The 19,775-nt window shown below is 46.1% G+C and overlaps 1 protein-coding gene across 1 annotated transcript in view; it reads right to left on the minus strand.

The window, feature by feature from the left end:
- Window positions 1-405: 405 nt before the first annotated feature.
- The window catches only part of SHISA8 (shisa family member 8), a 31,242-nt gene continuing 11,872 nt past the window's right edge, over window positions 406-19,775 (minus strand). The window contains exons 2-4 of the mRNA XM_033163067.1: window positions 8,542-8,669; window positions 4,528-4,677; window positions 406-1,573 (exon numbers count right to left, since the gene is read on the minus strand). Coding sequence (XP_033018958.1) covers window positions 1,200-1,573; window positions 4,528-4,677; window positions 8,542-8,669 — 652 coding nt within the window. The 3' untranslated portion in view covers window positions 406-1,199. The remainder of the gene's footprint in view (window positions 1,574-4,527; window positions 4,678-8,541; window positions 8,670-19,775) is intronic.

The following is a 19,775-nucleotide window of genomic DNA, read 5'->3' on the forward strand; positions in this document are numbered from 1 at the left end:
ATTTTATGAGTCTGTGCACATATTTCCTACTCAGTGTTGTGAAATGAAAGCCATCTCCTGCTATTGTGGTGAACCACCAACTCCAGTCACACTGGTTCCTTTTTGGTTTGCTAGATCAAACCTTAAATAAGAAAGCTGATTTCCCAACCTATGGCTGACATTCTACAAGGCTCCATGGGCAATGCCACTAACAAGGTACTGTACACAAGTCACACTCTCCCCTGACACATAATCACACTCTTCCACACTCTTCACAGCATGGTTTCTTCCATACCTTGATGAACAGGCAGCACTACCCTTTCTCAGAGTTTGGTGGGAAATATCCCCTAGAAAGCAATGCCCCCTCCTCTGTTAAGGATCCACAATAGTGACTCTTTGAGTGGCAGGCAAAAAAAAACGTGTCAACAGTATATAGGATTTAAATGCAACAAGAAATATTAACAAATGGCCTTAAACCAAAAGGTTTGATAGAGAAGGACAGAATCAAGCAAAGAACAAAGGGAACTGTGTAAAATTTTCTTCCAGCCCTTGGCAGTTCCCTTTTTGAACAGTTTATAACTGCTTTCATTGTTATATTCCCATTTATTTTTATTTTTTGCATTTGTTTAACCACCAGGAAAGGCAAAGGCAGAAGAGGAATGTTATATTGGACAAATGTTCAAACACAATGTTCTGGTTAATTATTGCAGCAGTTGTATTGTCCTTTGACTTGGCCTTTCTTGGCGAGGGGAAAAGAATGATATATTTTATTTACCCCCCCCCCCTTTTCACTTTCCCTTTGATGCATCTCCATGCAGAACAGTAGTGGAGTCCTCAGGTTTCCGGTGGGTGCTGACCATTCTGGGATGTGCGATGTGATGAAGACATGAGCTACAAACAAGAGTCGTGCATCGAATTGTGGAGCGACATGCATGCCGGTTTCACCATGCATGCTGGCCGAGTTCTGTCAGGATGCAGAAAACAGAGGGCCACAGCAAATGGGCAAGTTTCTGTTAGGAGCTGCAGACGATCCCTCAGCACTGGTGGCCAAGCTTCCTTCCTAATTCCCTTGCTCTCTCACAGAACCTAGCAGTGGCCAGCTGAGAGGAGGGAGCCACTCTGCCAAGTTAACACTAGGTGCTCCAGCTTGACAAGGAAGGCCGCACCTCACAGGCTGCTTGACTATTTCAAAGGGAGGGGAGATTGAGAGGAGGTCTGCACTAGACAGTGACTTCCGTCTTGCTGTTGGTGGAGAAGGGCCGCTGCTGCTGGGCATAGTGGGTGGGTGTCTGGCTGAAGACCTCAGGGAGCTTCTCGATGCTGAACTGGCGCTTGGTGGTGTAGGCCTGCCGTCGAAGGTCGGGGTGGTTGGGATCCCACCCTGGTTTGAAGGCCGGGCTGCCTGCCAGTGTGTGGGCACTGGCTTTCATCACTTTGGCCTTCTGTCCTGGTGTTGCCAAGCCAATCAGAGCACAGCCGTCCTGAAAGGGAGAAACGTCTTTCTGGTGTAGTGTCAAGGGAGGGAAGGACAGCGTGGCTGATGGAGGCATGTCCACCATGGGAAACCGCTTGTAGAATTCCTCAGGAGCACTTTCTGGAAGGGAATATACGGAACAGAGGGAATATATGGAAAAGAGCAGAAAATGATGGACAAAACGTTCTTAAGGTAATAATAATAATAATAATAATAATAATAATAATAATAATATATTTATGCCCCGCCCATCTGGCTGGGTTTCCCCAGCCACTCTGGGCGGCCTCCAACAGAACATTAAAATGCAATAATCTATTAACCATTAAAAGCCTCCCTAAACAGGGCTGCCTTCAGATGTCTTCTAAACGTCTGGTAGTTGTTTTTCTCTTTGACATCTGGTGGGAGGGCATTCCACAGGGCAGGTGCCACTACCGAGAAGGCCCTCTGCCTGGTTCCCTGTAACTTGGCTTCTTGTAGTGAGGGAACTGCCAGAAGGCCTTCGGCACTGGACCTCAGTGTCCGGGCAGAATGATGGGGGTGGAGACACTCCTTCAGGTATACTGGACCGAGGTCGTTTAGGGCTTTAAAGGTCAGCACCAACACTTTGAATTGTGCTTGGAAATGTACTTTCAAGACCAGTGTTATGTGGTCTCAGCGGCCGCTCCCAGTCATCAGTCTAGCTGTCGCATTCTGGATTAGTTGTAGTTTCCGGGTCACCTTCAAAGGTAGCCCCACATAGAGCGCATTGCAGTAATCCAAGCAAAAGATAACTAGAGCATGCACCACTTAATAATTGTTGTGATGGCTCTCCTGACAGCTCTTTAACCATTTAACCATCCTGCTTGTGAGTATCAGTAGAGGGTTAGGGATGTTAAATGTTAACTAATTCCATCTGTACATAAGCAGGAGAAGGTTAATGTCAGGTCTGCCGAAAGCATTAGACACATGCAGTCTTGGTTTGTGTGTCAGGCTAAGCCAAACCACACATTATTGCAGGATTGTGCAGGTTCCCAGAGTCATTCTGCTGTGCTCAGCTAAGCCAGGGTTTGGCTTGGCAAGTTGTCTGAACCCAGGTTTGTGGTTTAGCTCTCCTGAACAAGCCACAAGCTGTGAACCACAGGACAAACCTTGGTTACAACTTGTGGTTAGTCTAGAGACGGCTGAACCGTGAGCCCAGATTCAAAGGATATGCATAGCACAGCAGCCGGAGATTGAACAAGGAGGAGCAAAGCAGTCACAACCTCCTCTCCTAGAGCTCAGAGGTTTGTGCAAAGCGATGGTTTGGCTTAACATGACAGGCAAGCCAAGCCATGATCAACAAAAGGGTAGATTTCAACAATTTAGATAAGAATGATACAAAGTCTAATATATAATTACATCAAAGAGCAAACATGCAGGCATTTTGATATTGGCAGGAAAAGCCACCATTGTTTTGAACACCTGTGAGTACAGCTAGATACACAGCTAAGGGAAAAAAGGGAAAAGTTGACAGCTATGGCTATATAGGCTTTGGCTTTCTGCATAGGCCTTTATTTTAAATAACTTTGTTTGTGGTTACCATAACAACGAGGCATTCTTGAATAGGTTAAAGCTGAAGAAATGGCTCAGAGTGATTTGAGGTGCTCACCCCTTCTCTATGTCATAGACTGGTCCATGGAGGCTCTCCAGCTGTTGCCTGTTGGTAGAATCCATCACCATGCCTTAATCCAGCCTTTGCCAACCTTGTGTCCCCCAAATGTTTTGAACTACAGCTCCCATACACCCCTATGCTATGCTATGCTGACTGAAGCTGCTGTAGACCAAAACATCTGGAGGGCACCATGTCGTCGAAGGCTGTCTTAAGGCCTTAAAAACTCTTCCAAAGTGTGAGGAATAATAATTGCATAAAGGGGTGATTAATATTTGTTAAAGGGCAAATAATCCACGTTAAATTATTTTTGTCATCGGCTCTTAGTCATCTGCTCTGTATTCAACACCCCCACTGTAGTTGGGCCATGAGACTCACTCTGTTTGCCCTCAGCTCATGACTTATTCATCTCTCCAAAACAGCTCCCTTTTCTGTCTTAGCTCATGTTTTTCTTCCCCTGCAATCACTTTCCTTTCTTTCCCACCTCATTCAATCCTCCTCTGGCATTAGTGAAATCCAGTATTTACTACTAGCGATGGGTGAATCTGTGAATTTTGATTTCTCCCAGTTTCTCATGTCTCACTTCTCCACATTTTCACATCAGTTTGTATTTTTTAAAAACAACAACAACCAAAGTTCTCATTAATATGCATCAGCATTCACATATGAACTGCTAATATGCATGTTTTCGTATGCAATTTGCCTAAACACATTTTTCGCAACACAATTTCCCCTAATATAATTTCCCCCTAGTATATGAACTTTCATCACATTGCATGGGTGGAAAACTGCACTGCAAAATTTGGAAAAGCATGAGTTTCAAAAGGTGGCAGCATTCCAGTTCATGTGTTGTTTTGGAAAGTGGAATTAGGCTTATCTTTAAATATGACCCGAATCCAGTTTTCTCCCCTTTCTCCAGCTACTACCCAGCAAAATGGAAGGCCAGCAACATGGTGGGGAAAACTTGGTCTAGCCCAATGGTCCTACTTTCTTGTGGACAACCTTACAACACCCCCCCCTTCACACATGTCAGAGGCCATCTCACCTCTGCACAGGAGGCTACATTCTGTCAGAGGTTCCTAGGCACACCCCATGCAATATCTCTCCATCAAGGCAAGCAAGAGACATTGCTGCAGTTCAAGAACACATTCCAGCTGGGCAAAAACACTTGAGGGGTGTGTGAAGCATGCCTAGGGAAGGGGCATGGTCTGGACTATGGCCAGACGGAAAAGCTTGGCCCATGTTTTGGCTCCCAGGCCTGAGGTTCCCCCACCCCTAGTCAACAAAGACACAATGATGATGTCACCCCGTACACAGCAATGGGCGGATAGGCATGAGTACAAGGAGATATAGCACAGCACACTGGGGCAACCAGCTCTCACAGCCTTCCTCCAGCAAATGCCAACCTTACTTTGCCCGTGAGGAGACGCAGTGCCGCAATACCTACCTACAGCCTTGAGAGTTGCATACTTGGCATAGTCGGGTGCTTGGTGTGGCAGCGTGCTTGCCATTTGCAGCCGGTTGTTGTGTGAATGCGACAGCCCAATCTGTGAGATGCTGGAGGGGTTAACCACAGCATTGTTCAAGTGGTTCTTGTCTGGAAGCAGAAGGAGGTGGCAAGGTAAGGCTTCAGCACAATCAAGTGTCCTAGGCCCTCCCAAGTGCGAGTAGAATTGCAAATTCTGTTTCCCAAGAAAGTGGACTTCATGCCAGGCAGAGAGCCAGTGAGGCACAGCAGACAGACACCTGGAGGTAACAGCGGTTGATGGAGAAGGACAAACACCTACAACCCACCTCCAATGCCAGGTCACCACCTAGAACTTGCATCACAGGAGGTTTGAGTAGATGACCCTTAGGGTCCCTTCAAACTCTACAATTCTATGATTGCCTATAGGTAACAGATGAATTCTTTTTAAAATGCCTCAAATATGTGACAAGAAGAGACGTAAACCCTAGTGGTTGGATGAAGTTGTCTGACTATGTCTGTGTGAATGAATTAGCATTAGAGCTATATGGCAATGGATGTTGAAGGCAAAGCTCTGTTAGGAAAAGGAACATAATTTGTTGCTCTCTCCACCTCTTTCTTCTTTGGCTGGTTTTCTACATTTACCATTCTTCTGACAGACAGAAATTCAGCAGGTGGGGAGGATGTGAGTCATTGGAATTAATGTGCATCGCTAACTTAGATCCATAAATTTCGTTGAGTCTACTCTATGAGTATGACCAGCATTGGAAACAGCCCATTGTAATGGATTGCTTTGAAGTCATTTCATTCTGCACCAGGAAATTTTTAGCCCCCCCCAATTCCCCCCTGACTTGTCCCAAAGGGTGGCAACCCTAGGCTAGGGGCTTCCCTGGAAACCTAGTGGGGAAGCAAGATCTGTTGGAAGGGTTAATGCTGTGAACCCCTCCATCTTATGCTCAGGTTGTTTACATGTGTAAATAAAACTATATATGCTAAAGACGCCAGTCTTCATTGACCTTCAATCCAAGGAAACTGAACTCTGGGTAAGCACAGGAATCTCTGAAGCCTCTCGCTGCTTGGGATGAGCGCAACAGTAATATAGCAAACAGTCTTTGGAACACAGGAGGCGGCTTTCCATAGTCTTATTGATTTGCTTGCATTGTGTAATTCTTTTCTCACCTCACCACCTGCTGCCGGTTAATCTTGTGACAGCAAAACCTTTAGGGCAGAGTTTGTGCCTTTTGCAAAGCATGTCGGGGGGGGGGGGGGATGGATCCTAGCCTTAATTAAGGATTTGGGGCCCCGGCAGTATTAGGTGACGGTGATTATGACGATGATCCGAATGATACCCCTGGCAGTGGCTGCCAATGTGGTTATCGCTCAGATTTCATTCTTCAGGGCCTCAAGCGAGTGACACTCATCAGTTCTCACTTCAGTTAACCAATGTTCAAAGGTGATGGGGAGGGAGGCAGGGAGAGGAGAGAGGAAATCTGTATTTAAACTGGGACAAGTGTCATGGGCAAACAAGAGAGGAGGAGACAGAGCGCTCTCTCGGCCCCAGGCAGAACTGAGTCACAACACAAAGAGAAGCAGCAGCAAACCATCCCCCTCCATCAGCTGGATGTAAATTGGAGCAGAGATAGCCCCTTGCCTGCCAGCGCCCACCCCCACCCACTGCAAGAATTAGCAAGGAAGAGATTTTATGCGTAAAATGTTTGGGGGAAGTGTGCATGTGGGGGAATCCTGCCCTCATCTAGTCACTGGTGCGCTCAGATGGTTTTCACCCTGGCGACTGTTCACCTTGCAAAATGTGGGGGCTGACATTGCCAGAGGTCATTCATCCCCCCTATGATGACCAGCTGCATTTCTCCGCAGGGGAATCCCACCCCCCCCCCCCGCTCAAGAGCAGCAGAGGCTGAAAAGATACAGGGAAAGGATTCCTGCCAATAGTTCCCTTTACAAAATGCTCATGAAAAGTTAAGTCAGAAGGCTATCTGTTCCAATAATAGGTATCTGAAAAAGTGTGCATGCACACGAAAGTTCATACCAATAACAAACTTAGTTGGTCTCTAAGGTGCTACTGGAAGGATTTTTTTTTTGTTCCAATATTAGTATTCTTATTCTTAATATTTACCAATATTTCTGTGCTGCCCAGTAACTATCATCTATCTGAACCAGTGAAGTCAGTGAAGGTCCTGTGTGAGTGTCTGGAGGCGGTTGGAGGATGGATGGCGGCTAACAGATTGAGGTACGCCGGCTGAGACCCTATCTGTCCGCAGGCTGTCTCACCAGTGGTGGATGCTCTGGTTATCTCCCACTTGGACTACTGCAATGCACTCTACGTGGGGCTACCTTTGAAGGTGACCTGGAAACTACAACTAACTAATCCAGAATACAGCAGCTAGACTGGTGACTGAGAGTGGCCGCCGGGACCATATTCTTAATTGTCTCCCAGTGTGTTTCCAAGCACAATTCAAAGTGTTGGTGTTTACCTTTAAAGCCCAAATGGCCTTGGCCCAGCATACCTGAAGGAGCATCTCCTCCCCCATCGTTCAGTCCAGCTCTGAGGGCCTTCTGGAGGTTCTCTCACTGTGAGAAGTGAGGTTACCAGGAACCAGGCAGAGGGCCTTCTTGGTAGTGGGCCTTCCCTTCAGATGTCAAGGAAATAAACAACTATCTGACTTTTAGAAGACATCTGAAGGCAGCCCTGTATTGGGAAGTTTTTAATGTTTGATGTTTTAGTATGTTGTGATATATGCTGTGAGCTGCCCAGAATGGCTGTGGAAACCCAGCCAGATGGGCAGGGTATAAAAAATAAAATCATCATCATCATCATCATCATCATTGGTGATGGGCATTTGCTAATCCCCCTCCCTGCCCAGGTTTCCTATGTGCTTCCAAAAATAAGTGAACAGGTAGAATTTCAACAGGTACAGCTTCTTTCCCTCATCACCCCCTGCCACTCCCAGCATGGAGGCAGCATAGCAGGAAGGCCTCATGTTTCTGCCTCTTGCACATATGCTCTGCCGGAATCATTTAATGGGGCAGTGCTACTGGATTACTGTTTGTTTACATTTGCATACATTATGTAGGCATTTATGGACTTGGTAAGTTTGTTGTACAGTTGATTCTGATGTGGATGCATTGATTGCATTTGTGTGTGTGTGTGTGTGTGTGTGTGTGTGTGTGTGTGTGTCCCCTTAGCCGCCTTGGGCTGCCTTTGGGGAGGAAAGGTAGGTTATAAATATGGAATGGCATGCAACATTCAACAAAAGAGAGGGAGAATATATTTTCTTCCTTTACTGATGCCAAGCAGTGCTTAGACTAAAGGTTTTCTGATGGCAGCTTGGCATATTGAGGGCTGAGGACAGGCATTATATAGGTCATGCGAGGATGTGAGGTGGGGAGACTGTCCCTGCTCCACACAGATCACGTATGATGAGGCTTCAGGAGTGCTTCCACATGGCAACCCGCCTAATAAAAGGTGCTGCTGCATAACCTTGAAGGGTCCTCTTGTGCCTTTAAGAGCCAGGCAGCAGGAAAATGTCCAGCAGGTGCAGCATTGTTCATTTCTAGGACTCTAGGTTTCTGTCCCTGCCATGCTGAAAGGGAAGAAGACTTAGGTGTTTCCTGGCGCATTCAGTGCGTAGAAGTCCTCTTTCGGGTTGTTTCACCCAGGTGATGTGCCCCCCCTCCCCCCGAATCAAGCTGGTTGTGTGAATTGTCACCAAACCTTCTAGGACAGGGATGGGCAACCTGTGAACCTGGGATATTCTGTATACAAAGAAACTTTTTTCCTACACAGTCTACACACAATACCACACATTTAAAGCACATGCCTTCCCCAAAGAATCATGGGAACTGTAGTTTACCCCCACTCTACAGTGCCCTTAACAAATTGCAGTTCCTAGATTTTTGGCAGGGAGAAGGAGAACAGCCTAGCTGTGTTTTAAGCTGTTAACATGCACACAGCTGAGGACTTTGTGATTATCTTACCTGTGCTGTTCCTGGGAGATCGAGAAAACCCATCACCAATCTGGACCTGCACACTGCCAATGTGGCTCTCTGGCAAGATGTCAGATGGTCCGTGTCCTCCTGGCTGTTTCAGGAGATCCGTGAGCGTCCTAGAAAAGGTATGGAGGGAAATTAAGCAGTGTGATCATGAGTAAAGACCCTGAGCTGTTGTTACTGTGGGTATACTGTAATTCCGACACTTTCGTCATGTGTTGCTTTGGTTCACACGTTGCTTACTCTTTGCACCTGCTTGCCTTTCCAGACACTGCAAGGTATGTGCCCTTGCTGTTCATTTGTTGTACAAGCCTCCCTGTTCAGGATGGAACAGGCTTCTGTTTGATGGATGCCTCCTTTTCTCAGCACTTAAAACTCTATCTGCTGATAGAGCTCAGTTTTTCTTGAATTGGCTGAACAATTTTCATGGTTATATAGTCTGTGAGTTGTGTCATGAACACCAGTGTTGGGGACCAGCTCTGGTGTTCCCACTGTCATTTAAAAAAAAAATCTCAATTGGACTTGCAGCTTTACTGAACCTGATAAGAGATCTAGGTGTTTTGAGACTACAGTTCCCATCATTCCTGACCACTGGTCCTGCTAGCTAGGGATCATGGGAGTTGTAGGCCAAAAACATCTAGAGGGCCGAGGTTGAGGAAGCCTGGTCTAGCACTAACTAACAGGAAACCAAACTGACAACAAGAATTTATTCACATTCTATAAGGGGGGGGGGAGAGGGCAGAGAGAATATCTTATCATTTGTTTTCAAATCGGAATTTTGGGGTCTGTCTGCCAAAATATACAATGTGGATGTTTGTTTTGGTTGTCTGGATCATGCTTCTTGTCAGCTGCCCTTCATTTCATTTCATTTCATTTCTTTGTAAAAACATCTATCCCACTTTTTAGGTAACAACCCATTGAAACACAAATGAAATCCAGATGGGGGGAATTGGGGGAAGTCACCCAAAGATGTTATGGAAAGTTAAGATTTATAAGAATTATGTGTGTTTGTTTAGTGTTTTTTATTTGTGCGTGTTTGTTTATTTTTTGTAGAAAATTGAATAAATATTAATTTTAAAAAAAGAAACACAACTGAAACTCAAAACCAACAACAGATACATAACTATTAGCAATGGAGAAACAATTAAGCCATATTATAAGTGGGCTGCTGTGTGGGCAACTGTGTTGGCATCTGGGCTGCTGCCAACATGGCACTGTTGCTATTATTTCCATTTTTCTGGCCTTCTTTCTTTTTTATGTATTCATTTCCCACATAATGCCCTATGGGGAATTTATCTGTTGTTCTCCATTGCACAATGTATAACATTTCCTTATGAGTACTGATCCAGAGTCTGCCAGGCTCTTTGTGAACATATTCTCTGGGTGTAGATTAAAAACTTGCCTTGCACCAAGCCAGGCGACTGGCCCATCTGTTTCAGAATTTGACACTGTGACTGGCGTCAACTCTCCTTCAGCCTCACTACTTTAATTGGGGCTATCAGGGACTGGGCCTGAGGCCTTAGCTGCCAGGGGTGGCAAGCCTTTTTTCCACTTGGGGGCTGCATTTCCTCCTGGATAGTCTTACAGGAGCCATGCAGCAATGGTGGGCAGGGTGAGAGTAGGAGGGGACAAAGCTGTTGAGCTTTTTGGGCTAAATTGCAAAAAAGTAAAAAAAGACGTTTTCGAGGTATTTTTATGTGAAGTCAGCCAAAACGGCACTGCCGACACGGGCTGCCATATGTCTGAATTTTCCTGGACATATTTACCAATTTCCAAATGGACACTGCTGCCGGCTGCAGTAGTCCGGATATGTCCAGGAGATCCCAGATGTATGGCAACCCTAGGCTGAGAGGAAAAAAGTAGGTGGGTCCAAGTGTGGGTAGAGTAAGAAGTATAATTGTGTGTGTGTGTGTGTGTGTGTGTGTGTGTGTGTACTTCAGGCTACCTTCCAGCCACAGAAAAGTCAAGAGATTTCTACACCAGCACCCTCATCTTTCCACCCTCCATTCAGGTAAGCAAGAGACATTATGACAGTTCAATAAACCCTCCAACATGTTGAGTCCCAAAACCAGGGCGCATGTTTTACTGGTCATGCTCCCGTGTGAGTCACAAGCCCAAAATGGCTGCTGTGCTGTTGTGGGGGGAAACAGGATGGCCCGTTTTTTCAGGGACACTTGTGGGGGATGGTTCAAGGGCACATTCCAGATGGACAGGAGCACTTGAGGATGGGTGAACAGCAAGACAAGAGGAGAAGGCTGTGGCCTGGTGAGAGGGGATATGGCAGGCGCAGGGAGTGCAGCTTATAAGAGTCATGAGGGCTAGCGAGAGAGGCCTAGAGGCTACAACTTTGGTTCTCCAGAAGTTTGGACCCCAGGCCTGAGGTTCCCAACCACAGCCTGTTACACATGCAAAAGCGCATCTGCTTTCTTAACAGAAAAATATAATCAGCTGCAAAAAAAAACCTCCCCAGAAAAATTATGGCAACTTGCATGATAGCTTTTAAAATAATAATAAGACAAATCCCCTAGAGAATAGCCCAAACCCAGCAGTTCTTGCATTCTCATACCTTTTTACAATTGCTTTTATAACTCCAGGATGAAGTGCCAAATTACTTCATGTAAGGAACATCTATAATTTGTGTCACATTTGCATTTGAAACACTAGGAGCCTTCCTGCGATTCACAGGGCTCCTGGGCCAAGGCATGTGCACTTACGATAGTGCGGCTCCAGAGTCTGTTATACGAAATGGTTCTTTCTTCATGCAAATTGACACAGAAGCAAACTGGGTGGCAGGAGATTCCTGGCAGGAGATTCTTAAGTGAAGTTCGCAACTGCAGCAGCTTTAACTATCAGCATGTATTTTTCTTGACAGATTACTGTGAAATGTGAAGCTAGAGCAATCAAGGACTCCTTGATCCCCGTTTCAAACAAAATGATGGTCAATGGATAACCTTTCTGTGGTATTCTTTTGTTCTGGCTGAAGAATAGTTGCATATCAATACCCGATCCCTCCCGTGGTGAAATGACGACACAGGACACCAGAAATAAGGTTAATGGGCATAAAAGGCCACAACTTTATTGGTTACGAATTTGAGCGGTATTGGCTTAGGCATTGGAACTAACTAACAAATATCCGACTCCAGCACGTTGTGCTGGCAGTCCTGGAAGGGTTAACCACCGATAGGAGAGGGACCCTGCTGCTGCACATCAGCTAGGGGCCTCACCCAGTGATCACCGGATTGGGGCGTGCCTTTGGCCCTCACCCACCGCGGCTTCGGACAGGGACACGCCCCCCCGGACTCATTTACTGACGTACCCTTCAGAGCCTTGGGGGGAGGTGATGGCCGAACCCCCCCCCCCCCCACCGAGATCCTAACTGGGATAATCCAATGCCTAACCGCCAATCGAGCCACGAAGGGGCTCGCCACCAATACCCTCAGATCCGCAACCAATACCTGATAGCTAACACGATATCCGCCAGGCAAGCATCATTTCCTTCATCCGAAAGATGAACGCCATCGTTCCGATAGAGAGCCGCCTCGCTGAATTTTATTGCCGGGTGAGGGATGACCTGACCCCCAAGGGCCACCACCCGGCGTGCCACCGCCTTATCCAACAACTTCCTGGCTCTGTTGACTGCAATGGGGCAAACACAATCGCGCCACGTGCGCCTTTCCAAAAGCGTGGACCAAAGCAATGTCATAGATGGAAAAGAAGTTGCAAGTTCATTAAAGTCCTCAAATATTTTCCATTGCAAGTCGACGCCCTTTCGATAGGCGAGGTCATTCTCGCCGAGCTGTATCATCATCGCGCTGAGGGGAGCAGGAAGGAGTAGGCTGAGCCCTGGCCGCGCACCGGCTTAAATGCAGCCGGCCACACCCAACAGCTGAGCCGGTTGGTCAGCAGGCTGGGCACCGCGCCCAGGGCTCAGCCAGTGGGCGCAGGGGATGCCACCATCCCCTGCGCACGTGCTGGGCTCGTGATGTATGCAACTCCCCCTCCTTCCTAAAGGGGCGGAAAAGGATTTCTCATTATCATGCTAGGTCAGTCATACCTGTCAACCCTCCCTGCCGTTCCCCACTGCTATATACATAGTTGTCAACGCTCCCTGCTGTTTCCCAATGCTATAATAAGGGAATTTCCCACAAAAAAGGGAAAGGTTGACAGCTATGGGTCTCATCCATGGCACTCAATGTGTGATATGCTTTCCTAAAAAAGCCATGAGCTCTTGTTACCAAGTTCCACTGAGCCTTTGCTTAAAACACACTGCCCTTATGTGCCTTGATGGGCTAAAGCACATACTGAGAGGAGAACCTCAGGAGGACTATGGGTTTTCCATTCTGGAATTAAAGGATGCTTACAGTGGCCCGTTCCTCAGAAACCTATATATATTGTAAAGACGTATAGCCCTTCATTTCCTGTATCTGATTTAGGAACAAGATCTGACACTGACCACTAAGGTACCTTTGTAATAGAAGAGCAGCAGCAGCAGCAGCAACAGTTCTATTATTTATTATGGGAATAATCAAAGCTATTCTTTTCATTGATATAATGGAGGAGCAGTATGACAAAGTGTTAAAAAGGATTGTGGTGCATTGAACCATGCAGTTTGGGGTTGGAATCTTGCAGCCCCTGTGCGATAGCTCAGTCAGTAGAGCAGGAGACTCTTAATCTCAAGGTTGTGGGTTGGAGCCCCACATCAGGCAAAAATATTGCTGAATTGCAGGGAGTCGGACTAGATGACCATCGCAAACCCTTCCAACTCTACAATTCCATGATTCTAACCCCAAATGTCATACACAACAGAAGCCTCATTGCCAGCGGGAGGGGATTTCAAACATAATTGCCAGAGGGCGGATGGAGTTTATGGAGATAGCAGCTGGCTATATATATGAAATCCTGTATGCCAGGATCCAAGTTTGGGGCAAAAACTCTTTGGTGAGAGAACCCTAGCAGAGATTTAAAGTCACAAAATATGCAGTAAAGTTTGGAAATATAGGCTCTTAGACCTTTAAAATATGCCCTTCCAAGTGAGTTCCAAAATTTCCCTCTTCCACCCCAGCACAGGAAAAACCCACACGTTTGGTAAGTTAAAGAACGGTTTACTTACAAACTCTTCAAAGGTTTGGTTTATGTGCTTTTCCATACATCAGCAGAAAATTTGCACAGCCAGTAAAACTTTGTTTAGTTACAAAGTGGTAAAAGTTCCTAAATTGGTACAGAAGCACAAGAGTGGCTGGTGAGAGCCATGCAGTTGAGGTGGAGCAACCAGCTCAAAACTTATTCACATATTGAAGGAGCCATTTCCCACCCCGATTTACACATATATACTGGCTGAATATAGGTGGAAATTCACAGCATGAACACCTCGGCAGATACTGATTCCCCACCCCAAGATGCTGCTAGGGCTTGAGTTTTGCTCTCTGACCTGCAGCCTGACTTGTGTCTGAGTTCCCTCCCAGTGACTTTCTTTGCACAGACCAAATTAGCATGTCCTCTTCCCGGAAGGCTCTCCACTTCCAGAAGTGTTTATATTTTCATGTTTTAATGAGATTGTGTTACTGTGCATTTTAATTATAGATGTTTGTATTTTAATGCTTGTGTAATTGGTTTTTATACTTGTAAATAGTTTCGAAGCCTATTCTGGCATTAAGCAGAAAAGTTATCCATCCTATTTATGCAACTGGCCCCGCCTCCCAATGGTGCTGATAGGTTAACTGGGGTTTGGCGGGAACCCACAATGACTAGCACAGGGAGGCGGGCAGCCCAATCAGCTGGTGAGTCCCACGTGACCTGAGGTGCTGTGTGCGGTCCAGCAAAGGGCACTCACAAAGGAAGGTGTGAGCGATATATATATATATATATATACATATATATATATATATATATATATATATATATATATATATACACACATATATATATATATATATATGAGAGAAAAGTTCTTCATCACATTGACAGAGCCATGAAGATAATGTCTAGGACAGTGGTGGCAAACCTTTTAGAGACCGAGTGCCCGAACTGCAATGCAAAACCCACTTATTTATTGCAAAGTGCCAACACCGCAATTTATCGTATTTTTCTGGGCATAACACACTTCCTGTTGGGGGGGGGTCTCCTAATTAAGATAATGGGGGGAGATTGCCCAGAGTTGTTGAGCTTTTTTTTTTGGGTGCAATGCCCAGCTGGCCTGGATCTCACATACACTCCACCACGCACGTGCACAGAGAGTGGCTGACAGGCAGGCATGCAGCAGCAGCGGCGACAACACAATCATTTTAAGAAAGGGACTTTTGAACTCCGGCACCCTCCTCCATACCTCCACTTCGAACACATGGGCTCACACACTCCCTTCCTCCCTCCCTCCCTCTCACACGCACACATACAGAGAGCCACCCTCTCGCATTCCCTCAAAATCTCAGCTACCCGCCCTTGTCAGATGCTTCTCTTCCAGCTGACGGTCACCTACACACACACACACTTGCAGGGTGCACGGGCACAAGGAATACTCCAGCAGCCTCCTACAGCTTCATTTCAAGATAGTGCAGGGGCTGGGATCGCCATTTCACTCAGTGCTGGGGCGACAGCACTCATGCCCACAAAGAGGGCTCCAAGTGCCGCCTCTGGCACGCGTGCCATAGGTTTGCCACCACTGGTCTAGGAGTCCTACTGGTAACAACAAGAGCATCCAGACCCTACAGTTACAACCAAGAACTACAGATTTGCACATTGACACTCTCGTTTTTATATGCAATATTTTCCTGTTAAAAGCAGCTCGAGCAACCCCTGTTGATAAAGATTTTTGCTTGTTAAGGTAGTTTTCAAAAAGTAAACTTCCATTCACTCTTCTGGTTGCTTTTCAAAGGATATTTAATGCTACGTATTTTATTTGTTATGGTATTTATTTCATTGCATCCTTTGCATTTCAGTCCACTTATTGCATTGTAATTTTAAATTGTTGTAAGCCACCCTTAGTGGTGCGTGTGCATTAGGAGGACATGATTAGGGTTGCCATATTTCAAAAAGTGAAAATTTCCAGACACAAAAGTTGTTGAGCTTTTTTTTTTTGGCAAAATCACAAAAAATGCCGACATGGGTTGCCATACCTACAGATTTTCCTGGACATTTTGCAGTATTCCAGGTATGTCTGGGAAATTCCAGACGTATGCCAACCCTAGACATGATAGAAATATTGATACCAACTGACCTCCTAAAATGAAACAGAAGCTTTCCTAGAACTCAGTTGATGCCAGCTTATTACCCGCAAGTAGGCACTCCAGCCAACATCAGCAAAAGGCTTGCCATCGTGGACAGATTAAGCTCCTTGTTAGGAGCTCTGAAAAAACCCATAAACGAGCCAGTGAGTACAGGCGAAGGGCCAAACGCTTGGAAGCATCTCTTCAAGGAGAAGCTGGTGTGAGCATCCCGGTGGCTGGCTTACAAGCCTGGGAAAGCAAGCCAGGACGTTGTCAGCTCAATGCTTGTACAGGGCCCCGCAGAGAAAATGCAGCCTGGCAGTCGCGGTCACGGGCCTGAAGCCCATGAGCAAAGGCGAAAGAAAGGACCCATGATGTTAGTCAAGAAGGATTATACTTAAGGGAACCTGAGGAGCCAAAGGGAGCCACCTCCCATAGCCTGTAACCCTGCTGCTATGTTTCAGGGCAAGCCGGCATTTTCGCACCAGTGTTGCCAATGGTCAGTAAATTTTAAAGCTAAGGAAAGAGAGAGAGAGAAAGAAAGAGAAATTCCTCTCTCTGTGTGTGCATGTCCATATGCCTATTTTTCAAATGTACATGCAAGCAAAAGGGCCAACTAAAGCTTACTCTTCATAGTGTGTGTGTGTGTGTGTGTGTGTGTGTGTGTGTGTGTGTAATGTAATGTAAACTCTGCTTCCCTCCTGCCCTTGCCATACTAAGAGGTGCCGGAACTGAGTTCTGGCGAGTTCTGGCTGAAAAAAAAGCCCTCTGCTCTAGTCCCAGTGATTTGTGCCACAAGGTTCTTGCCTCCCTGTTCTGACCGATCAGGAGTAGAGGGGGCTTCTCCTTTCACATGCGAGGAGGGAAGAGGAAGGAGACAGGAAGTGGGTTTTAGAGGGCAAGTGGAGGGCATGCAGACAGGGAACCTGCCTTTGCTGTGCCATCTGTTGAAAAGAAACTTCTTTGTTTCAGTGAGGGGTTCACTCACCTCCAAAACCTCAGCTGAGAGCTGATCTATATGTGTAACACGGAATGAAGGTGACATAGAAATATGCAGGTGAGAGACTGAGAGGGCATGTTTTGAATGCTTCCCATTCATACTCTTTCCTCCCCTACAGCATGTGTTAAATAAGCATATCTGATACCGGGCACTGCCCTCCTTTAGATATATTGTTTTACTACACCACACACAAGGGCTGCTGACAAAAAGTGGAGCAGTATTCAAAGTATTATTTTTTCTCTCCATATACTGCCTTTCTGCCAATGCAGTTAAGGTGGCTTGCCGTTTACACACACAAAAAAGCACTTCAACACATCTGCTTGTCCCATTGCTTCCCCCCAGGAGAACTCGCTGAATTGGAGCAAACATCAACAGCGTTTCCGCAGACTGACATTTGCTCTAATTCAGTGGTAAATTCAGTGTCCCGGGAAAAGCAGCGAAGCAAGCAGAAAACCTCTCAGACCCCCGCTTTCTAGACACAGAACAAGCAAAGTGTGGACGAGCCCTAGGGGTCGGGATGCAAAAAGAGAACTGGAAGGGAAAAAGAGCAATTCTATGTACCAGTTGCATAATCAATAATTATCATATACACAATGGCATTCTGAAGAGCATATCTGCTTCATTTTGCTCAATGGGTTAAATCAGCTCTGGGGGGGAGTTTGGCCTCCATGCTGGATTTCTGGGCAGAGTGATGAGCTGCAATCCCAGCTAGTCCAGACCATGTAGATTTAGAGCCCAACATATGTCCGAGCAGCTCAGAAGTATCGAAAGAATGACAGAAACTGGGCAAAGATAAATAGGGTCCATAGTGTGGCTCTGCAAGGGAAAAACAGTTGATAAGCAACAGCCGGGGGGGGGGGATCCTCCTGAGCATGAATCTTCTGACTTCATGTTTAGAGGTGAAGCTGGTCATAGGCTGCTGGGGAATCCTTGCCAGAGTAGTGGAGGGGCTGTTGGTAGGGAAGGGTACCATGAAGGGCACAATCAGGGCTGCAACAGCCTAGTATACAACCCATATTGGAGTTTACACACAATGGCATTTGGATTGTTGACTTTGATAGTATGTTGAATGCCGGGCCAGAGTAGGAGTGCGGTGCGGGGGACTGGAGAGGGCGGGGAAAAACCACAGCACCAAATTCCGAGGTGCCACTCAACATCTTTTCAGAACCATCGTAATTTGTTAAGGCACCAGCCCTACCACAAGGCTGAATAATTTAATATTTCAAAATCCTTATACATCACTGCTTTTCTAGCCCTAAGCTAATAATACTGAGCTAATCAGTGTCTACTAAAACAAGTGTCACAAAATTCTTGTTTGCCCCACCATCATTTACACTCCATACCAGTTTTAACTGCCAAGACTACTCGCGACATGTACGCCTAGTCACAATGAACAAACTACTTTTGGGATGTGAGCCAGTGAGAAAGAGAAGCAATGTTTGGGGTTCCCACGACAGAATGATGGAGGGAGAGGGAGAGGGCTGCTGCTTCCAGGCTGTCGTTACTTTGCAGGTGGTATTCAATCACCCAGCAGCGAATTCAGGGACTCAGCTAGATTGGTAAAGAAAAAGCGTTTTATATGCGATATAACACTGTGACACCAGATGGCGCTGTGGAGTCCCGTCTTTCCCTACTGGATGTCCCTGTATGAGTTTACAATCACTTCTTTGACATGTCTAGATCCAGCCAGGGTAGCACAATGAACATTGGATTTGGCACTCTTGCACAACAAACCCTGTTTTAGGATTTTTTAAAAAACAACAACATATTTTTGTGGTCAGGAAAGCAATGGGGAAGTGCACCAGACAGTATGTGATAACTGAAGTCATATAACCTTCCCACAAGCAAATGAGGATGAATGCTCAATAAACAGGCTGTCTGCAAGTGACCATAAAGTAAGGGTGAGGTGGAAAGAGGTGGAAAGAAAGCATGCAGAAAAATTCAGGATTGACAGTTATTTCTGCATTGCAGGGAATTTGACTAGATTACCCATTGGGTGCCTTCCAACTCTACAATTCTATTATTCTGTGACACCAGATGCTTCCACATTGCAGTTTATTGTCAGTGTTGCTCTTGACTGCAAGTTTTTCATAGCATCCACACAACAAAGTCCTCATTAAAATGATATCACAAATTATTTCCCTATTGAACACAGACTTGCTGTTTCTGTGGATTTTTCTAAACTTGCTGAATTTCGTGCACAAATAAAAAATTTGGATGAAATGGGGTGGCGGGGGGGGGGGGTGGATATGGCAAGGATGAGCTCATGTGGATGCCACACAAAACATGCCTGTGTGAGCAGCCCTGAGTCCTCCATAAACTGCTGTGTGGAAGTACCGGCACCCACTGTCTGTACAGCTGAACGATGCCATGAGTGATTAGCAGGGCCAGCCCTATCATTAGCCAGAGTGAGGCAGCCACTTCTGGCAGAACGTTTTGGCTGACATGAAAAGGCAACAAATTGTCAGTTATTCAATTATTCCATCTTTACTACCAGGAAATGCACTTATGAAACTTTCTGCCAAAATAACCTTCTGGATTTGTTCCTGGTGTTTAGTGCATCTTTGATCCTGTTTGTAGAAGGGCAACCCTTTCCTCCCCTCTGGCTTGAGCCAGCACCACAGTCGGAAGGAGTAAGTTCTGCGGCAGCCAGGGATGGAAGGAGCTGTCAGTTTTGGTTCTCTCCGTTTCTCATTTCCCCAATCTTAAATTCAGTTCTCCGCACTTTGCAGCGATTTGCGGGTTTGTTACCTCATGAAAATTCATCAACATTTCAAGGCAAATGTCTCCTAATAAACACACATATGCAGTTTTGACTAATGCAATTGTAGACTTTGTGTGGATTCTTTAGTGCAGGCATGAGCAATGACCCTGCAGGTGTTGCTGGACTACAGCTCCCCAGACCATCGGCTGCACGGACAGGGGCTAAAATGGGAGCTGGGTGCCCCACAACATCTCAAGTCCCACAGGTCCCTAGTCCTGCTTTAGCACAACCATTTCCTGCACTCCTGATCAGATCACCA

This window comes from Lacerta agilis, chromosome 10, assembly GCF_009819535.1.
Source record: "Lacerta agilis isolate rLacAgi1 chromosome 10, rLacAgi1.pri, whole genome shotgun sequence".
In the NCBI taxonomy this organism is placed as follows: Eukaryota; Metazoa; Chordata; class Lepidosauria; order Squamata; family Lacertidae; genus Lacerta; species Lacerta agilis.